Below are 19,198 nucleotides of genomic sequence, written 5' to 3' on the forward strand. Positions count from 1 at the left end.
GTGGGGGTCTCTGACAGCACAAGGGGTTTGGGAATCTCAGGAGGTGAGATTACCGATCAATATTTTGGAACTCCGTGCAATTTTTAGAGCTCTTCAGTCTTGGCCTCTTCTAAAGAGAGAATCGTTCATTTGTTTTCAGACAGACAATGTCACAACTGTGGCATACATCAATCATCAAGGAGGGACTCACAGTCCTCTGGCTATGAAAGAAGTATCTCGAATTCTGGTATGGGCGGAATCCAGCTCCTGTCTAGTTTCTGCGGTTCATATCCCAGGTATAGACAATTGGGAAGCAGATTATCTCAGTCGCCAAACGTTACATCCGGGCGAATGGTCTCTTCACCCAGAGGTATTTCTTCAGATTGTTCAAATGTGGGGACTTCCAGAAATAGATTTGATGGCCTCTCATCTAAACAAGAAACTTCCCAGGTATCTGTCCAGATCCAGGGATCCTCAAGCGGTAGCAGTGGATGCATTGTCACTTCCTTGGAAGTATCATCCTGCCTATATCTTTCCGCCTCTAGTTCTTCTTCCAAGAGTAATCTCCAAGATTCTGAAGGAATGCTCGTTTGTTCTGCTGGTAGCTCCAGCATGGCCTCACAGGTTTTGGTATGCGGATCTTGTCCGGATGGCCTCTTGCCAACCGTGGACTCTTCCGTTAAGGCCAGACCTTCTGCCGCAAGGTCCTTTTTTCCATCAGGAGGTTTCTCTGACTCTGTGATTAATACTATGTTACAGGCTCGTAAATCTGTATCTAGGGAGATATATTATAGAGTCTGGAAGACTTATATTTCTTGGTGTCTTTCTCATCATTTTTCCTGGCATTCTTTTAGAATTCCGAGAATTTTACAGTTTCTTCAGGATGGTTTGTATAAAGGTTTGTCTGCAAGTTCCTTGAAAGGACAAATCTCTGCTCTTTCTGTTCTTTTTCACAGAAAGATTGCTAATCTTCCTGATATTCATTGTTTTGTACAAGCTTTGGTTCGTATAAAACCTGTCATTAAGTCAATTTCTCCTCCTTGGAGTTTGAATTTGGTTCTGGGGTCTCTTCAAGCTCCTCCGTTTGAACCTATGCATTCATTGGACATTAAATTACTTTCTTGGAAAGTTTTGTTCCTTTTGGCTATCTCTTCTGCCAGAAGAGTTTCTGAATTATCTGCTCTTTCTTGTGAGTCTCCTTTTCTGATTTTTCACCAGGATAAGGCGGTGTTGCGAACTTCTTTTAAATTTTTACCTAAGGTTGTGAATTCCAACAACATTAGTAGAGAAATTGTGGTTCCTTCATTATGTCCTAATCCTAAGAATTCTAAGGAGAAATCATTGCATTCTTTGGATGTAGTTAGAGCTTTGAAATATTATGTTGAAGCTACTAAGAATTTCCGAAAGACTTCTAGTCTATTTGTTAACTTTTCCGGTTCTAGGAAAGGTCAGAAGGCCTCTGCCATTTCTTTGGCATCTTGGTTGAAATCTTTAATTCATCATGCTTATGTCGAGTCGGGTAAAACTCTGCCTCAAAGGATTACAGCTCATTCTACTAGGTTAGTTTCTACTTCCTGGGCGTTTAGGAATGAAGCTTCGGTTGATCAGATTTGCAAAGCAGCAACTTGGTCTTCTTTGCATACTTTTACTAAATTCTACCATTTTTATGTGTTTTCTTCTTCTGAAGCTGTCTTTGGTAGAAAAGTACTTCAGGCAGCTGTTTCAGTTTGAATCTTCTGCTTATATTTTCAGTTTTTTTCTTTATAAGATTTAAACTTTATTTTTGGGTGTGGATTTTTTTCAGCGGAATTGGCTGTCTTTATTTTATCCCTCCCTCTCTAGTGACTCTTGCGTGGAAGATCCACATCTTGGGTAGTCATTATCCCATACGTCACTAGCTCATGGACTCTTGCTAATTACATGAAAGAAAACATAATTTATGTAAGAACTTACCTGATGAATTCATTTCTTTCATATTAGCAAGAGTCCATGAGGCCCACCCTTTTTTTGTGGTGGTTATGATTTTTTTGTATAAAGCACAATTATTCCAATTCCTTATATTTATGCTTCGCACTTTTTTCTTATCACCCCACTTCTTGGCTATTCGTTAAACTGATTTGTGGGTGTGGTGAGGGGTGTATTTATAGGCATTTTGAGGTTTGGGAAACTTTGCCCCTCCTGGTAGGAATGTATATCCCATACGTCACTAGCTCATGGACTCTTGCTAATATGAAAGAAATGAATTTATCAGGTAAGTTCTTACATAAATTATGTTTTTACTAAGTGAGTGGATATTATCCTTCTGTTTTTTCATGTTTGAGGATATACTACACTATGAGGCGCCTCTATCTGTTCTTCTATTTTTAGAAACGTTTATCACTTCTTTATGGCTACCATTAAAAATGAACCTGCTGCTCGGGGGACTTGGCATGGACATTTAAGCGCCTGTGTTTTAAGCATGTATTTTATCAGACAGCCAGTTTAAATACCCGACCATCCTTTTCAATAGAATACACCTGGGTACCATAGATGTGATAATAGATTTATGCTTACAAATTGGCTTTTTGAGGTTACACTACTAACTACAGAATTGCAAATAAAACTGAAAATGACTGGCTTGTCACTTCCGTTTGGGGTGGAGCTCTAGACAGCGTGCTCCCTGTAGTGCGGTGTTCGAACGCCGCCGAAGATTCTCCCCAAGCCATTATCCACCACATAACCCGGTCCTGGTAGCGGGTTTTCACTATACAGTGGTGCAAGTAGCCGTTTGATACAGGCTGGCTGGAATTCTCTGCCTTTGGAGGATGAAGTGAAAGGTGGCGACCTAGGACAAGTATATTCCTAGCACTGGGCTGACTTGAAGACATAACACCCGGAGGGAACCCTGATTTCCTTGCTCCTAACCTGGCTTTGGGAGCTCCGGAACTGCTGACCTGATAGTGGTTGCCGGTCGGGGAGGAAAAGAAGTGAGACGCTCAGGATAGGTTCTGGAGGACGGCACAGGAACCCAGTGCTACGCTGCGCAAAGTGGTCGGTAAATTCTGTTCGCCGGAGGGGCCCGCAACTGAGACACCCTCGCTCACAGCGATAAGTATTGGGTCATTGAGCCTTAAACAGTGGGCTAAAAAGAATACCTCATTTGAAAAGTTTTTTTTTCCCTCGGGGACCTTAGAAGTCGGTAACTTTTCTTAAATCACACCCTGGCTGCAAGCTTCTATGTTGACTCTGTGTGCAGCACATGTATTGCATACCTGGCAGATCATCTTATATAGCTTCTTTGTTTTGGGCTGCATGATTGAATATTTCTCTAAAGGAGGAATTGCTAAAAAGAAGTAACTATACTTCTGGGTGAAGAAATATTTGAGATACACTAGTAACAGTGACTTCCATACCTCCTGTACAAGGAGAAGCTATTCCATTTAGCAAATTATGGGAAATATATGCAGTAATTATCCTTTCCATCTGAAGATCCATGAACAGATTTAATATTCATTAGTAATTTAATGGACTTAAATTTCTTTGGTAGAAATACCTAGAGCTGCATTAGTACTTGTCTCACAATAAGTAGTTCTATTGTATATTACTGTTAAATATCACTCCTGAAGAAAAAAGAGAGAAAGGAATTTTTTCTTTTTTTTTTCTTTCTTCTTTTTTTTTTTGTGAATACCAAGAGGATTCTAGTTATACAAGCTATACTCATAGAAGATTTAATTATCTTATTAGAGCTCTATCTATTGAATATTCACATTGTAAGAGCATGTTAGTACTGCAAATATAATTGCATATGTAGACAAAGTGTTTTCTGATCTAGGTCCTAATATACTTGCTAAAAGTATGTGGATATGCTATATGAACTTTTTTCTCTGAAAGGATCTTAGAATAATAATTGTGCATAATACCATTATAGTAGGGGGCGGGGTTTATCTTTCCTTACTGTTTTTTTTTTTCCTCCCCTTCCCATGATTATTCCTGATGCTTTAAACAGGCTATTTTTCACTAAAAATCTCCCCAGATAGGGGTCACTTTATATGTAGATTTATCCACGTAGACATCTACTGTCACACACGCACATATATATATATAATTTAAAAAAAAAAAAGGAAAAAAGAGGTTGATGATACCCACATACTGGGTTTTTTCTTTTTCTTACACTTATTTTTACATTTTGCTATGGCACGTTTTTGAAGCTTTTATTATTTTACTTTTGTTTTTCACTCCCATAAGTCTTCACCCAAACACGGGGTGCTCTTTACACAATTAATGGAAAAATTCGTCACTCAGGCGAAAAAAAACTCACCTATAATGCCTGCTAAAGCTAGGGACAAAAAATCCAAAATTAATGATACAAGTCTTGATGCTACAACTAGTGAGCTACCACCCCCCTCTGCAGATGCACAAATATTGATAACACATTTATCAGCAATATTTTCACCACAGTTTGAAATAATTAAAAAGGAAATTTCCGGTATGGCTTCTGAATTATCATCTCTCTCCACCGAGGTCAGGCAGTTTTCTGCCAGACTAGGTGAAGTAGAAGACAGAATTTCGGATCTCGAAGATTGTACAAACTCCCAAGAAATAATAATACAAAAACAAGATACCGTAATACAAAGTATGCAATTGCGCCTGGAGGACCTGGAAGATCGCTCCAGGCGCAATAACATACGGATTGTTGGCCTACCGGAAACCCCAGAATTTGGAGATTTATTAAATTTCACCTCTCTAGTATTACCACAGGCCCTAGGAATGTCATCGGAATACCTTCCGTTGATGATAGAAAGAGCACACAGAGTTGGACCAAGGAGAGTTCAATCCGATAATACAGCTAAAGCTAGAATGTGCATATTTAAGACACTAAAATGCCAAGACAAAATTGAACTGTTGAAACTATTTAAAAAGAATGGCCCTATTACATTTAGTAATTTAGTGATTCTACTTTTTCAGGACTTCTCTAGTGAGTCGTCCGCAAAAAGAAAACTAATGGCTCCATACTGTTCGCAGTTAATCAATAAAGGACTTAAGGCCCGTATGATTTATCCAGCTAAGGTTATATTAGAAGATAAGGGTTCTATAATGGTATTCAATGAAATTGCTCAAATTAAAGAATTTATTGCTTTAAAAACTTCAAGTTAAGATGGGAAATAGGAGGAATCTCCTAGGACAAGTTTACTAGCTTAATTATGGTTAAGATCGCCAGTTTGTATATAGAATGTGTGGTTTTTCCCTTTTTTTTTTTCTTTTTCTCTTGTTCTGTTCCGGTCCTTACCTTCCTCCTCTCCTCCATATTCCCTTTTTGTTTTAAGAATTGTCACAAGACAACAAACAGGAGTAACTAGGTAAAATGTTTTGCTCCTTTCTATTTTAATGACTGAAGTTAACCTTTTGTCGTGGAACGTGGGTGGAATAACCTCTCCAATGAAGCGAAAACTCATAATTAAAACCCTAGCAAAAAAAAAGCCAGATATTGTGTATATTCAGGAAACTCACATTAGTGATATAGAATGTGCAAAGCTTAAAATTAAATGGGTTGGTGAGGTTGTAGCTGCTTCAAGCACGAACAGGAAATGTGGTGTAGCTTTTCTTATACATAAAAATTTGGATTATAAAATTCTCCATATTGATAAAGATCCCGAGGCCCGATATATTATACTCCAAATCCAGATCAATCAAATTTTATTTATACTATGTAATGTATATGGTCCCAATAAGAATGCTAAAAACTTCTGTGAAAAAATAAAGAGGAAGATTTTTCCTTTCATAGGGGAGAACCTGGTAATAGCAGGTGATTTCAATATGACCTTAGTGCCGGAATTAGATAGGCTTTGTAATAAAGGAGCTAAAGAATATAAAAAAACAGCTAAATACTTCAGGACATTCTGTGCAAAACTTAAGATGATAGATATTTGGAGAACTAAAAATCCTGACTCTTTAATATATACCTGCGAATCTAAGGCCCATAGGAATCTTTCCAGGATTGATCTTTTTCTGGTATCTGAATATCTATCTATTGTTCAATTGGCCACAGGAATTGAGGATATAATGATTTCCGACCACGCAATAATCTATCTCACCCTGCCCCCCGTAAGGAATCTTATGGAGAAAATACAATCTTTCTTTTTTCCACGATATTATTTGAATAATCCCAGATTTTATAATTGGCTTAAGCAAAAGTGGAAGGATTACTGTACACATAACATTTCATATTTTAATAGGATTGAACCCTTTTGGGAAGCTGCTAAAGCAGTCTTAAGGGGTGAAATTAAGAGCTATCTAATATTTATTAGAAGAAAAGCCAGGGTCCAAGAAAATCAGTTATCTAATCAAGTTAGGAACACTTATAGGAATTATGTTGAACACAGTTCTACAGAATCCTGGGATACTTATCAACAGGCCAGAAGAGAAAGAGATATATTTCTACAACAGAGATCTCAAACGGAAGAGATCAAAATTAACATACAATGTAAAGGTCAATATGGTGACTCAACCAAATACTTAGCAAAATTAGTAAAGAATAGGAAGAAGAAGAATTATATCCCAATCATCAAAGAGAATGATATTTCTTATACGGGTACTACAGAAATTAATAGAGTGCTCTTCTCCTATTTTCAGAAACTATACTCTACGCAGACTATTAATAAATATAATCAAGAAAGATTCTGGTCCAAAATACGGTTACCCCAAATCCAAGAGGACGATTTGAGATTACTTAATGCTCCAATTACAGCAGGGGAAATTGATAAAATGATTTCTAAGATGCGGTTAAATAAAGCACCAGGGCCGGATTGTCTTCCAGTAGAATTTTATAGGATTTTAGCACCAGAAATTATTCCAACCTTAGAAAAATTGTTTAATAGCTATCTCCATTCAGATAATGCTATCTCTTCCTATTTCTCCGCTGCTAACATCACATTAATTCTCAAGAAAGGGAAAAATCCACAAGATCCGACCTCTTATAGGCCTATATCTGTTCTCAATACAGATTATAAAATCTTAATGGCCATTTTAGCAGATAGGCTATCTTCATTTTTAGGTAATCTCATTCACCCTGATCAGACCGGTTTTATTAAAGCAAGGTCCTCGACAAAAAACATTCGTAAAATAGTGACTTTTTTTGACTATTTCTATTTTTTTAAAACAAAAGGAAGGGGAGTTTGGGGGGGGGGGTGGTGTAAGAGCTTCTTTTTTTTTCCCCCTTTTCCTGGATGAATGAGGGTTACGGTGGGAGGTTGGGGCTTGGAACAAAAAGATAGAAAACAATTCCAACATCTTGTACAAAATTTGATGCTGGGTTATGTTATTATTGTTTTGTTTGATCACTGTATGACAAGATATACTCTGTTTAATTTGTTGTTCTTTTCATTGTTTTTCTTGATACTATTGTTCACCAGACCCTGTGCGGTATATTAAGGTGGAATATTCTGGAATGTTGGCAATGTAAATAAAGGAATAAAAAAAAAAAAAAAAAAACTGAAAATGAAGATGAAAAGTGAAGACAACTGATTTGCTGTGAAATTTTTTATTGTCAAATAAAACAAACTGTAGCATGCTTGAACTGATAGCTTCCTAGTCAGCTATGCATTGCAAATTATGCTTCTGTGTGTGGTCGTTTTTTTACCCATGCTGCAATAGCCGGAATAGCTTTTACTCTTTCTTTAAGAGCCTTCAGTTTTACGTATTTGTCTGCAAAGCCAGGTACATAGCCTTCAATTCCATCACTACAGATATCCCAGGAAAAGTCTGCCCAGGTTACCTGGAGAAAATAAAACAGAAAAAATTAAATTTATTCATTTTAGCTTATGGCTTTTTGTGTGTTGAGATAGCTAAATCTTCTGGTGATGTATAGACATGTTTTAAGAAAGCCCTTAGATTTTTAGTTTTATACTGACTTACATGTATTTCTTTTTTTTACAAAAATGTAACCAGCTTATCTCTCAATAACTTCAGTGATTGAGGCAAATGTCAATAGTAATGTTTAAAAACTACTCTTCAGTATTGACACCTCCTATATTATGCAGCTGGTTTAATAAAATGTTTAGTGGTTCAATAACGTCTCATACAGTAATACCCCAAAAATCTTGTCAATCTTCAGCCGTCAAGGATAAATGATAAACAACTTGGCTTCATTTTATTTTATTTCAAATACATTTGAATAGATAATATTAGGATTAAAAATAAATGTGTTTTGCTTGAAATTAACAAATTGTACAAATACTAAGTGCCTGCTTTGTTTTTACCTTTATATAACTTTTGTAGGTTTTTCACAGACATTTTTAGTAGATCCAATACATAGATAAAAGTCTCATAATTTAAATGTGTACTTTTAGCTAATATATCTTTCACAAAGGAGGTAAGAGTCCACAATCCATTACTCCTGGGAATTACTGTCCCTACCCCTAGGAGGAGGCAAAGATTCCCAAACCCCAAGATCTCTATATATCCCCTCCTACCTCTATGGTAGTAGTTAGTCTCATCTTTGACTCCGCTGGAGAACGGTGATGTGCAGATGATTTCTTCATTGAGAGGGGTTCTCAGACTGATTTGAGACCCATTTTCTTGAAGTGAAGTGTTTGTCAAGAGGGAAGTTTAAGGAGTTTGGTGTGTGTGACTTATTTTTTCTTTCCCATGAAAATTTAAGTCCCTATCCTCCCAAAGATGTTGCAGGGACTTGTCTTTTGCTGCCTCCTAATGGGTCTACAGTTAACTGCTATAATATATCCTATATTTGTTTTCAGTACATGATTGTTTTTTACCTGCTATTATGCATAGTAGGAGATTGTTTCAGGCAAGTTTTTTTTTTATTTAATTGTAATACAAATTTTAAGACCTATACCTGGTATCAGATTCATCTGCACCCCATATATAAGGGGCTCTATATTGGGTTTACCTCCTCTGTAGTAGTTATAACAGTTTTTTGGCAAACATGAACATTAAGTAAAAAGAAATTTTAGTTCCTTTTTGCTTTCCTGGCCGCATTTGTGCTTGCGGGTGCCTGCGTGGGAGCTCATTTTGGATATTTTTGGACATTTTTAAATTGGTGTTCGTTTGGGCGCTTTCAGCTACAGCTTGCTCCCAGAAGGGGTTATTCTATACTCATTCCTTTAGAGATCTTTTGTTTTTTTGGTGGGTTATTATTTCTGTTTGTTCGCTATGGAATCTTCTGAATCTGTCCCTAATCCTCCTTTAAAAGCTGATCTTTCTGAACACCTTTTCTACCTGTATTAAAGGGCCATGATACCCAAATGTTGAAACACTTGAAAGTGATGCAGCATAGCTGTAAAAAGCCGACTAGAAAATATCACCTGAACATCTCCATGTAAAAAATAAAGATATTTTACCTCAAAAGTTCCTCATTAGCCACATCCCATTGCAAAGGACTTTAAGCAGCAAATCTGTATGTCTGTCCCGGGACAGCTAAGGGACTGAGCTTCGTGAACACTCATCTAATTTCCCTATTCAGTTCAAGGAAGTTTACTATGAAATCTCATGAGAGTTAAGTCAAGTCTCATTAGATCACAGTAAAAGAGTTCATGACCTCAGCACTGTTGATGCTGATTGGCTGCTGTTCATTTTTTTTTTATTTTTTATTTTTATCTGGAGCTTGGCAGCAGCTGAGTATAACTTTTTACACAGAACTTACTCTGCTGAGCTGAGGAAGTTGTGAGGTAAAATATCTTCCTTTTTTACATAGAGATGCTCAGGTGATATTTTCCTGTCAGCTTTTTACAGTTATACTGCATCAGTTTCAAGTGATTTAGCATATGAGTATTATGTCCCTTTAAGTGTGTTTATAGTAAGCATGCTGAGGATTCCCCTCCTTCATACTTGTGTGTCCTGCCTTAAAGGGACACTGAACCCAAATTTGTTCTTCTTTCAGATAAAGCATGCAATTTTAAGCAACTTTCGAATTTACTCCTATTATCAAATTTTCTTCATTCTCTTGGGGGTTTTTTATTTAAAAAGCAAAAATGTAAGTTTAGATGCCGGCCCATTTTTGGTGAACAACCTGGGTTGTTCTTGCTGATTGGTGGATAAATTCCCCCACCAATAAACAAGTGCTGTCCAGAACCAAAAATTGACTGGCTCCTTCACTTAGATGCCTTCTTTTTCAAATAAAAAATAATAGGAGTAGTAAATTAGAAAGTTGCTTAAATTTGCATGTGCTATCTAAATCACGAAAGAAAAAAAATTGGGTTGTGTCCCTTTAATGTTTTGATGCTCATGAGGCTTCTGAGGGTGTTTTTTTTTTTTTTGATGATCAGGGGCCTGTCTCAGATTCAGAGCCTGCTTCTTCCTCCTTTCTCTTTAAGCTTGATCACATTTGTTCTTTATTAAAAGGAGGTTTTGCTTACTTTAGAAATCAAGGAAGTTTCTGTTACTGAAGAGCAGTCTACCAGTCATTTAGATTCTTACTTTAAACTTGCTAGGATTCTTCTGAGGCTTTTCCAGTGGCTGATGCTGTAGCTGGGATTATTTCTATAGAGTATAGAATAACCTGGTAATTCATTTAATTATAACGCAAGGTTTAAAAGAATGTATCCTCTTACTGCTTCTAATATTGAGCTTTGGGAAAGGTGGATGATGCCATTTCTACTTCATTTCATTACTCATAGACTCTCCACAGCTTTGGTATTCTTTCCCAGAAGTAATGGATCGTGGACTCTTACCACCTATGAAAGAAAACAATTTATGCTTACCTGATTCATTTCTTTCCTGGTGGTAAGAGTCCACGAGACCCCACCCTCTTTTCGGTGATGTTTTTTATGTTATGGCACATCTTTTTTTCCCAGCTCCTATATTTTTTTGCTCTTTATTTTTTTCCTACTTTTTTTTTGCTTGGCTATACATCAGACTATCTACCATAGAGGTGGGAGGGGTCGTATAGAGCTCTTGGGGTTTGGGAATCTTTGCCTCCTTTTAGTGGTCGGAAGGTAATTCCCAGGTGTAATGGATTGTGGAATCTTACCACCATGAGAGAAATTAATTTATCAGGTAAGCATTGTTGTTGTTTTTTTTTGTTTGTTTCATTAAACTAGGAAATAATTTTGAATATTAATGTGACCTCTGCACTAAAAAAAACCCCTGTGTAAATAGGTTTTCAGGTCAAGGCTATTTATTTAAAAAAGTACAAAAATCATGATGAACTTTGCTTGAAAAGTATTTATTGAGGGACTGAAATACCACTGTCAGTTTGTTTCAATGCAAAGTATTAATAACGTTAGCGTAATTCATAGCCATTGGAAATCCTCAAAATAGCTGTTGGGCATCAGAAACCTAACAGACAGCCATGCAGGACTATTTTCATGGCTGTTCTACTAGACTGGAATAGATACTCAAATAAAGAGTGTTTAATTTTCCCACTATTGTTCGGACCAGAAATACAATTCCATTTGTCTAAATTGTTTTCATCATTACGCTTTTTAGAATCAGAATATCAATTCAAGCTTTGCATTTTTTTAAAAATCCCCATCATTTTACATTTCTGTAATTATAGCTTATCTCACAACCTACAAAGAAAATGTAAAGAGAAAACTACAACCCCCAAAAATGTGGGACAGTATGGAAAATGCAAAAACAAACAAACAGAGTCATTTAAAAATTCAATTCAGCCTTTACTTTATTGAAAACACATTATTTGATGTTTTACTTTGTGAATTTAATGTAATTTTTAAAAATATACACTTATTTCAAATCTGATGACTGCAAAAAATTTGGAACAGGGGCATGTTAAAACTAATAGTGATGTGACAAGTTGAAATAAGAAAGTGATGTGAAACAGGTGAGGCAATCCTGCAATCATAGTATATAAAGGAGCCTCCAAAAAAGGCCTAGTCCTTCAAGACCAAGTATGGGTTGAGGCTCGCCAATCTGCCAACACATGCGTCAGTGAATAATCCAACACTTTGAGGAAAATATTCCCCAAAGACAAATCAGTAGGAGTTTGTCATTTCACCTTCTACAGTGCACAATATAAATAAAAGAATCTGGTCAAATCTCTGTGCTTAAAGGCTGAAAACTACTTCTGAATGCGTGTGATTTCCGATCAGTCTCAAAAACCGTCATTAATCTGTAATGGATATCCTGACATGGGCTCGGGAATACTTTGGTAAACCTTTGTCTATAAACACCATTCACCGCTGCATCCACAGATGCAAGTTAAGGCTTTACTATGCAAAGCAGATACCATACATCCACACTGTCCAGAAGGGCTGCCGATTTCTCTGGGCTCAGTCTTATCTGAGATGGACAGTAGCACACAGTGTTTTGTGGTCCGACGAGTCAACATTTCAAATAGTTTTTGGAAAAAATAGCCATTGTGTTCTCTGGGCCAAAGAGGAAAAGGACCATCCAAGCTGTTATCAGGTCCAAAAGCCAGCGTCTGTCATGGTATGGGTGTGTGTCAGTGCCCATGGCATGGGTAACTTGCACATCTGTGAGGGCACTATTAATGCAGAAAGTTATGTATACATTTTGGAGCAACATTTGCTGCCATCCAGGCATTGTCTTTTCCAAGGACGTCCCTGCATTTTCCAGCAGGACAACACCAAACCACATTCTGCCCGGATTACAAGCGCAATGTTGCATGAGCAGAGAGTGCGGGTGCTAGCATGACCTGCCTGCAGTCCTGACCTGTCTGATTGAGAATGTGTGGCGCATTATGATGCGCAAAATAAGGCAAGGAAGGCCCCATATAGTTGCTCAGCGGAAGACATGCATAATGGATGAATGGGGGAAAATTCTGCTTGCTAAAATTAGCCAACTGGTGTCTTCAGTGCCCAAACACTTAATAAGTGTTATTAAAAGAAAAGGTGATGTTACACAGTGGTAAACAGTCCCGACATTTTAGGAGTGTGTTGCAGTCATCAGATTTGAAATTAGTTTATATTTTCAAAAATATATTAAATTCACAAAGTAAAATATCAAATAATGTGTTTTCAATATAGTACAGGGTGAATTGAATTTTCATATGACTATTAGTTTATTTTTTTGCATTTTCCATAGTGTACAGTCTCTTACATGCAATAAAAGAGAAGACATTTCAAACTAGATTTACCATGCCATTTCCATGTACATAAGAAACTGAATAGGTGAATAAACAATTTAGGGCTAGATTATGAGTAGATCGCTATTTATCTCTCCCGCTTGTGCGTTAACAGCGCATGACCTCGGCTTCATTCGTTTTCACAAGAAGCCAAAAATAGAATATTGCGACCGCATTAACTTATTCCCTCATAGACTTCAAATTGGAGCGCAAAAAGTTGTAAACAACCCTAACACCCAACAAGTCTCGCAAACCAAATCATGTTTAACCAAGTGCGCTAACTCGACATGATATATTAATATTTCACATTACAACATAGAATGTTCTATATTTTCTTTTCCATCTAAAGGGGGAGGAGAGTCCACGGCTTCATTCATTACTAGTGGGAATTAAGAACCTGGCCACCAGGAGGAGGCAAAGACTTAAATACCTCCCCCACTCCCCTCATCCCCCAGTCATTCTTTGCCTTTCGTCACAGGAGGTGTCAGAGAGGTGCCAGAATATTGGAGGTCTCTTATGAGGGGTTCTACCCTTCGCTATGGGAACAGGAGTTTAAGTAGCCCTTTAAGCTTCTCAACTTGAGGGCCTGGGTGAACGTTAGAGTCCGGAGATGCAGGGGGAGCTTCCCTTTGCGACACCATCCCGACTCATGTTAACAGCTCCTTTAGCAATCGGCGTTGATGAGTTTTGCAGATTGCTTCTCTCAAGTCCATGTCAAGAACGCAGCTACTACTTGTCACACTTTAAGGGCCGTGTTCCTGTTCCACGGCGTAGATTCTGGAAAGATAATTTCATTTTTACATAATGATAACACAGAAGCAGGGCCATAGTGTGGTGCCTTTATCTTTATAGAATCAAGGGGTAATATTCCTATGAGGCGATTATAGAGCAGAGGGGGTATGTACATGAAAAGTTATGTGATTGATGCTTTATGTGCAAGGACGCGGCTCTGGCATTTTGCGGAACTGACAGGTTCTCTTCCGGGAGTTTTGCACGGTTTTGGCGCCCTCTCTCATCTGCAGGCGCGGTCCTGCGTAGTCATCCTTGTGACCGGGTGGGGTCTTCTTCAGTCCGAGTCATAGAAGGTGGTGAGTGCCCCGGCCATTGGTGGTTATAAAGATGCCTGTTCTAGTCTTTTTTTCTAAAAGCTATGGAGGATTCTGACGCGTTAGACGGTACTCCCTCTTTCTCGAAGTCTTATACCTGTGTTTATTGTGAGGTTTTGGTAGACCAGCCTGCGCAACTGTGTTCCACATACCATGAGAAAGCTATGAATTCCAAACATAAGAGAATGTCTTGTGCTACTGAGCCGTCCACCTCTGAGGGGTCTCCGTCCCGTATACCACATGCAGCGCCCCAGGGTCCGACTGTTGCCCCTTCTGGGGAAATTACTTGGCCGCCGGACTTTGCAGACCAGCTTGAAACTGCAGTTGCTAAGTTGATACATGCTTTGCCATGTTCTGCTAAGCGCAAGCGTAGAGCTTTTCATAGCAGCCCGACCCAGGAGTTGTCTGTCCGACGCCCGAGAGAGGGGTGGTATGATGACGAGGCCCAATCCGACGTGTCAGAAGAGGCCCTTTCGGGGTCGGAGTCCGTGTCATCTAAACCTTCAGCAGTGGAGGAACCCGGTTTTTTATTTAAAATGGAGAACTTGTGTTTTTTGTTAAAGCAAGTGCTGGCTACCTTAGAGGTTCCGGAACCCAAACTACCAGAGGAGCCCTCCATTCCTAAGTTGGATAAGGTTTACGAGGACAGGGTGGTTCCCCAGATCTTCCCGGTTCATGTCAAGATGGCAAACATTATTAAGAATGAGTGGGAACGATTAGGTTCTTCCTTTTCCCCTTCTCAATTTTAAAAGCTTTTACCTGTCCCGGAGGCCCAGCTAGAGTTGTGGGGGACTATTCCCAAAGTGGATAGGGCCATCTCCACGCTTGCTAAGCGCACGACGATTCCTTTAGAGAATAGTTCTTCATTCAAGGAGCCTCTGGATAAGAAGTTGGAAAACATGTTGCGAAAAATGTTTCGACACACGGGGTATGTTTTTCAACCGGCAGCTGCGGTTGCTGGAGCTGCGTCATATTGGTGCGAAAGAACCCTCATTCGAAGAGGTGCAGGAAAAGATTAAGGCCCTAAAATGTGGCCAATTCTTTGATTTGTGAGGCTAATATGCAGATTATCCGCCTGAATGCCAAGGTGTCAGGTTTTTCGGTTCTAGCACGCAGAGCTCTGTGGCTAAAATCTTGGTCGGCGGACATGACCTCTAAGACGAGGCTGTTGTCTTTGCCTTTCAAGTGCCTTCATTCCCCAGGATAAGAAGCCTAAGAGTGCTAATTTCCGTCCCTTTTGCGGGGATAAGGCGCAACACGCTCAGCCCACCGCGAAAGTGGACCAATCCAAGGGTGCCTGGAAGCCTGCTCAAGCTTGGAACAAGTCTAAGCAGCACAAGAAGCCCGCTGAGAATAAGTCCACATGAAGGGGCGGCCCTCGACTGGTGTGCGGACCTAGTGGGGGGCAGATTGTCTCTGTTCTTAGATGCCTGGTTGCAGAATGTTCCGGACCTGTGGGTTCTGGAGGTGGTCACCCAGAGCTACAGGATAGGGTTCAAGTCCTCTCCGCCCAGGGGCAGATTCCTTCTGTCAAATTTGTCTTCAAGGCCGGAAAAAAGAGGGGTCTTTCTGGGTTGTGTGCGGGATCTCTCCGCTCTAGGGGTTATCGTACCAGTACCCCAGGTAGAAAGGGGTCTAGGGTATTACTCCAATTTGTTTGTGGTCCCAAAGAAGGAGGGCACGTTCCGCCCGATTCTGGACCTCAAATGTTTAAACAAGTTTGTCTGTTCCATCATTCAAAATGGAAACAATCAGATGCATTCTTCCCCTAGTCCTAGAGGGGCAGCTAATGACCTCTATAGATTTGAGGGATGCCTACCTTTATGTTCCGATTCACAGGGACCATGTCAGGTTCCTCAGATTTGCCTTTCTGGATCAGCATTTCCAGTTCGTGGCCATTCCCTTCGGTTTGGCAACGGCCCCGAGAGTCTTTACCAAGGTCCTGGGGGCCCTTCTAGCAGTAGCCAGATCCCAGGGTATCGCAGTGGCGCCCTATCTGGACGATATTCTGGTTCAGGTGCCGTCATACCATCTGGCAGAGGTCCACACCAGGGTCCTGCTGCAGTTACTTCAATCTCACGGTTGGAGGATCAACTTCAAGAAGAGTTCTCTGGTTCCCACTACCAGAGTGGAGTTCTTGGGCACGATCATATACTCAGTGTCCATGAAGATCTTTCTCACGGACAAGCGACGCACAAAGATGGCGTCCACCTGTCTTGCCCTTCAGTCTACAGCGAGACCGTCCGTAGCTCAGTGCATGGAAATGATTGGGCTCATGCATTCCAGCATGGACATCATTCCATTTGCCAAGTTTCATCTTAGACCTCCTCAATGGTGCATGTTGAGACAGTGGAACGACGATCATTTCGATCTGTCGCAGCCGATACACATGAATGCGCAGACTCGGATTTCCCTCTCCTGGTGGATCCGCCTGGATCACCTGTCCATGGGGATATCCTTCCTGAGACCGTCTTGGGAGATTGTTGCCACGGACGCGAGTCTGGAGGGATGGGGAGCTGTTTGGGGTGCCAGGATGGCACAGGGGAAGTGGTCTCGCTTAGAGTCCCTTTTTCCAATAAATATTCTAGAGCTTTGAGCGATCTACAACGCTCTGGAGGCGTGGCCTTGTCTGAGAGACTTTAGCTTTATCAGGTTCCAGACGGACAATATCACCTCGGTGGCTTAATCAACCACCAGGGGGGCACGAGGAGCTCCATGGCAATAAGGGAGGTGTCTCGGATACTGGAGTGGACGGAGACGCACAACTGTTCGCTCTCTGTGATCCACATCCCGGGTGTGGACAACTGGGAGGCGGATTTTCTCAGCAGGCAGACTTTTCACCCGGGGGAATGGTCTCTTCACCCCGAGGTGTTTGCGGAGATCTGTCTCAGATGGGGGACACCGGAGATCGATCTCATGGCGACCAGATTGAACTGCAAGCTTCCCCGATACGGATTAAGGTCGAGGGACCCCCAGGCGGAGCTAATAGACGCATTGCCGATGCCTTGGGGGTTCGGTCTAGTATACATATTCCCTCCGTTACAGCTTCTTCCTCGTGTAGTGGCGCGTATAAAGCAGGAGAGAGCGTCCTCCATTCTGATAGCTCCTTCGTGGCCAAGCTAGACGTGGTTCACGGATCTGGTGGGGATGTCATCCTCTCCGCCATGGAGGTTACCCTGTCGCAGGGATCTGCTGGAACAGGGTCCTTTTCAAAACCAAAATCTCTATTCTCTGATGCTGACTGCATGGAGATTGAACGCGTAGTCTTGGCAAAAAGGGGTTTTGCAGAAAATGTGATTGACACTCTGTTTCAGGCAAGAAAGCCGGTCACTTGTCGCATCTATCATAAGGTGTGGAGGACTTACTTGTACTGGTGTGAGTCTCATGGCTACCCTTGGCACAGGGTGAGGGTATCCAGGATTTTGTCCTTTCTTCAAGAAGGATTGGAGAAGGGTCTCGCCGCTAGTTCCCTAAAGGGGCAAATTTTCGGCTTTATCTGTTCTGTTACACAGGAGACTCGCTGATCTCCCTGACATACAATCCTTTGTTCAGGCTCTATCTCAAATCAGGCTGGTCTTTAAGCAGTCTGCTCCCCCTTGGAGCTTAAACTTGGTACTTAAGGTCTTGCAGAAGGTTCCGTTTGAACCTATGCATTCTCTTAACATAAAAATTATATCATGGAAGGTTCTCTTTCTGTTGGCCATTGCATCGGCTCGCAGAGTTTCAGAGCTGGCAGCCTTGCAATATGAGTCCCCTTATATGGTGTTTCATGCTGATAAGGCTGTTCTTTGCACTGGTGTGGGGTGTCTCCCTAAGATGGTGTCTAACCGCAACATCAATCAGGAGATAGTCATTCCTACTTTATGTCATAATCTGGACGTGGTTCGTGCATTGAAATTTTATCTTCATGCCACAAAGGATTTTAGACAATCTAACTCTCTTTTTGTTGTGTATTCAGGGAAGCGCAGGGGTCAGAGGGATTCTGCTACTTATTTATCTTTTTGGCTGAGGAGCCTGATCCGCATGGCCTATGAGACAGTGGGACATAAGCCTCTTGAGAGGATTATGGCTCATTCCACTAGAGCGGTAGCTTCATCTTGGGCCTTCAAGAATGAGGCTTCTATGGAGCAGATTTGCAAGGCGGCTACCTCGTCCTCCTTGCATACCTTCACTAAGTTTTACAAATTTGACGTTTTTGCTTCTGCGGAAGCGGTATTTGGGAGAGAGGTTCTACAGGCTGTGGTTCCCTCAGATTAAGGGTTCGCCTTTTACCCTCCCGGTTTCATTCAATGTCCTCTAGAGCTTGGGTATATGTTCCCACTAGTAATGAATGAAGCCGTGGACTGTCCTCCCCTTTAGGTGTAAAACATAAAATTATACTTACCTGATAATTTTATTTCCAATGAGGGGAGGAGAGTCCACGCCCCCCCCCCCCCCGCCCGTATCTCCCCTAATGTTTCTCCTACTGTTCCTTGTTCCCTCGGCAGAATGACTGGGGGATGAGGGGAGTGGGGGGGGGAGGTATTTAAGCCTTTGGCTGGGATGTCTTTGCCTCCTCCTGGTGGCAAGGTTCTTAATTCCCACTATTAATGAATGAAGCCGTGAACTCTCCTCGATGGAAATAAAATTATCAGGTAAGCATATTTTTTTATTTTTTTTAAATAGATAATTCCTTTATAAAGTAAAAACAAGAGTGCCTCATAGTGTAGACTGTGATTTATGAAACAAATAAAAATCCCAAATGGGTCACTCACAAGTGAGATGGCACTGTATAGATGAATAGTGCAAATAGGCAGGCTGGATGTCTAAGGAGGAATTCCCCTGGATTTTTATGCTAGGAGCATCTGCCTGCCTTTTTTTTCTTTTCATAAATCACAGGGATTTTTCTTTAAGGCATCATGTGTAGTATAGTCCCCCCTGTTTACTTTGTATATAAAGTGACTGTTATAATCTCTTTATTACTCATTCCCCAGTTTTTCATAACCAAAACAGTTATGTTAATACACTTTTTACCTCTGTTATGACTTGTCTCTAAGCCTCTGCAGACTACCCCCTTATTTAAGTTCTTTTGACA

General features: G+C 40.5%; 1 protein-coding gene across 5 annotated transcripts in view; it reads right to left on the bottom strand.

Annotated features, from left to right (window-relative positions):
- Window positions 1-7,479: 7,479 nt before the first annotated feature.
- Window positions 7,480-19,198, bottom strand: part of LOC128649897 (hematopoietic prostaglandin D synthase) — a 226,544-nt gene continuing 214,825 nt past the window's right edge. For all 5 annotated transcript variants that reach the window (XM_053703438.1, XM_053703433.1, XM_053703434.1 and 2 more), the window contains one exon: window positions 7,480-7,729. In XM_053703438.1, the coding sequence (XP_053559413.1) occupies window positions 7,565-7,729 (165 nt within the window). In that variant the 3' untranslated portion in view covers window positions 7,480-7,564. The remainder of the gene's footprint in view (window positions 7,730-19,198) is intronic.

The sequence above is a fragment of the Bombina bombina genome, chromosome 2 (genome assembly GCF_027579735.1).
Source record: "Bombina bombina isolate aBomBom1 chromosome 2, aBomBom1.pri, whole genome shotgun sequence".
NCBI classification, from domain to species: domain Eukaryota; kingdom Metazoa; phylum Chordata; class Amphibia; order Anura; family Bombinatoridae; genus Bombina; species Bombina bombina.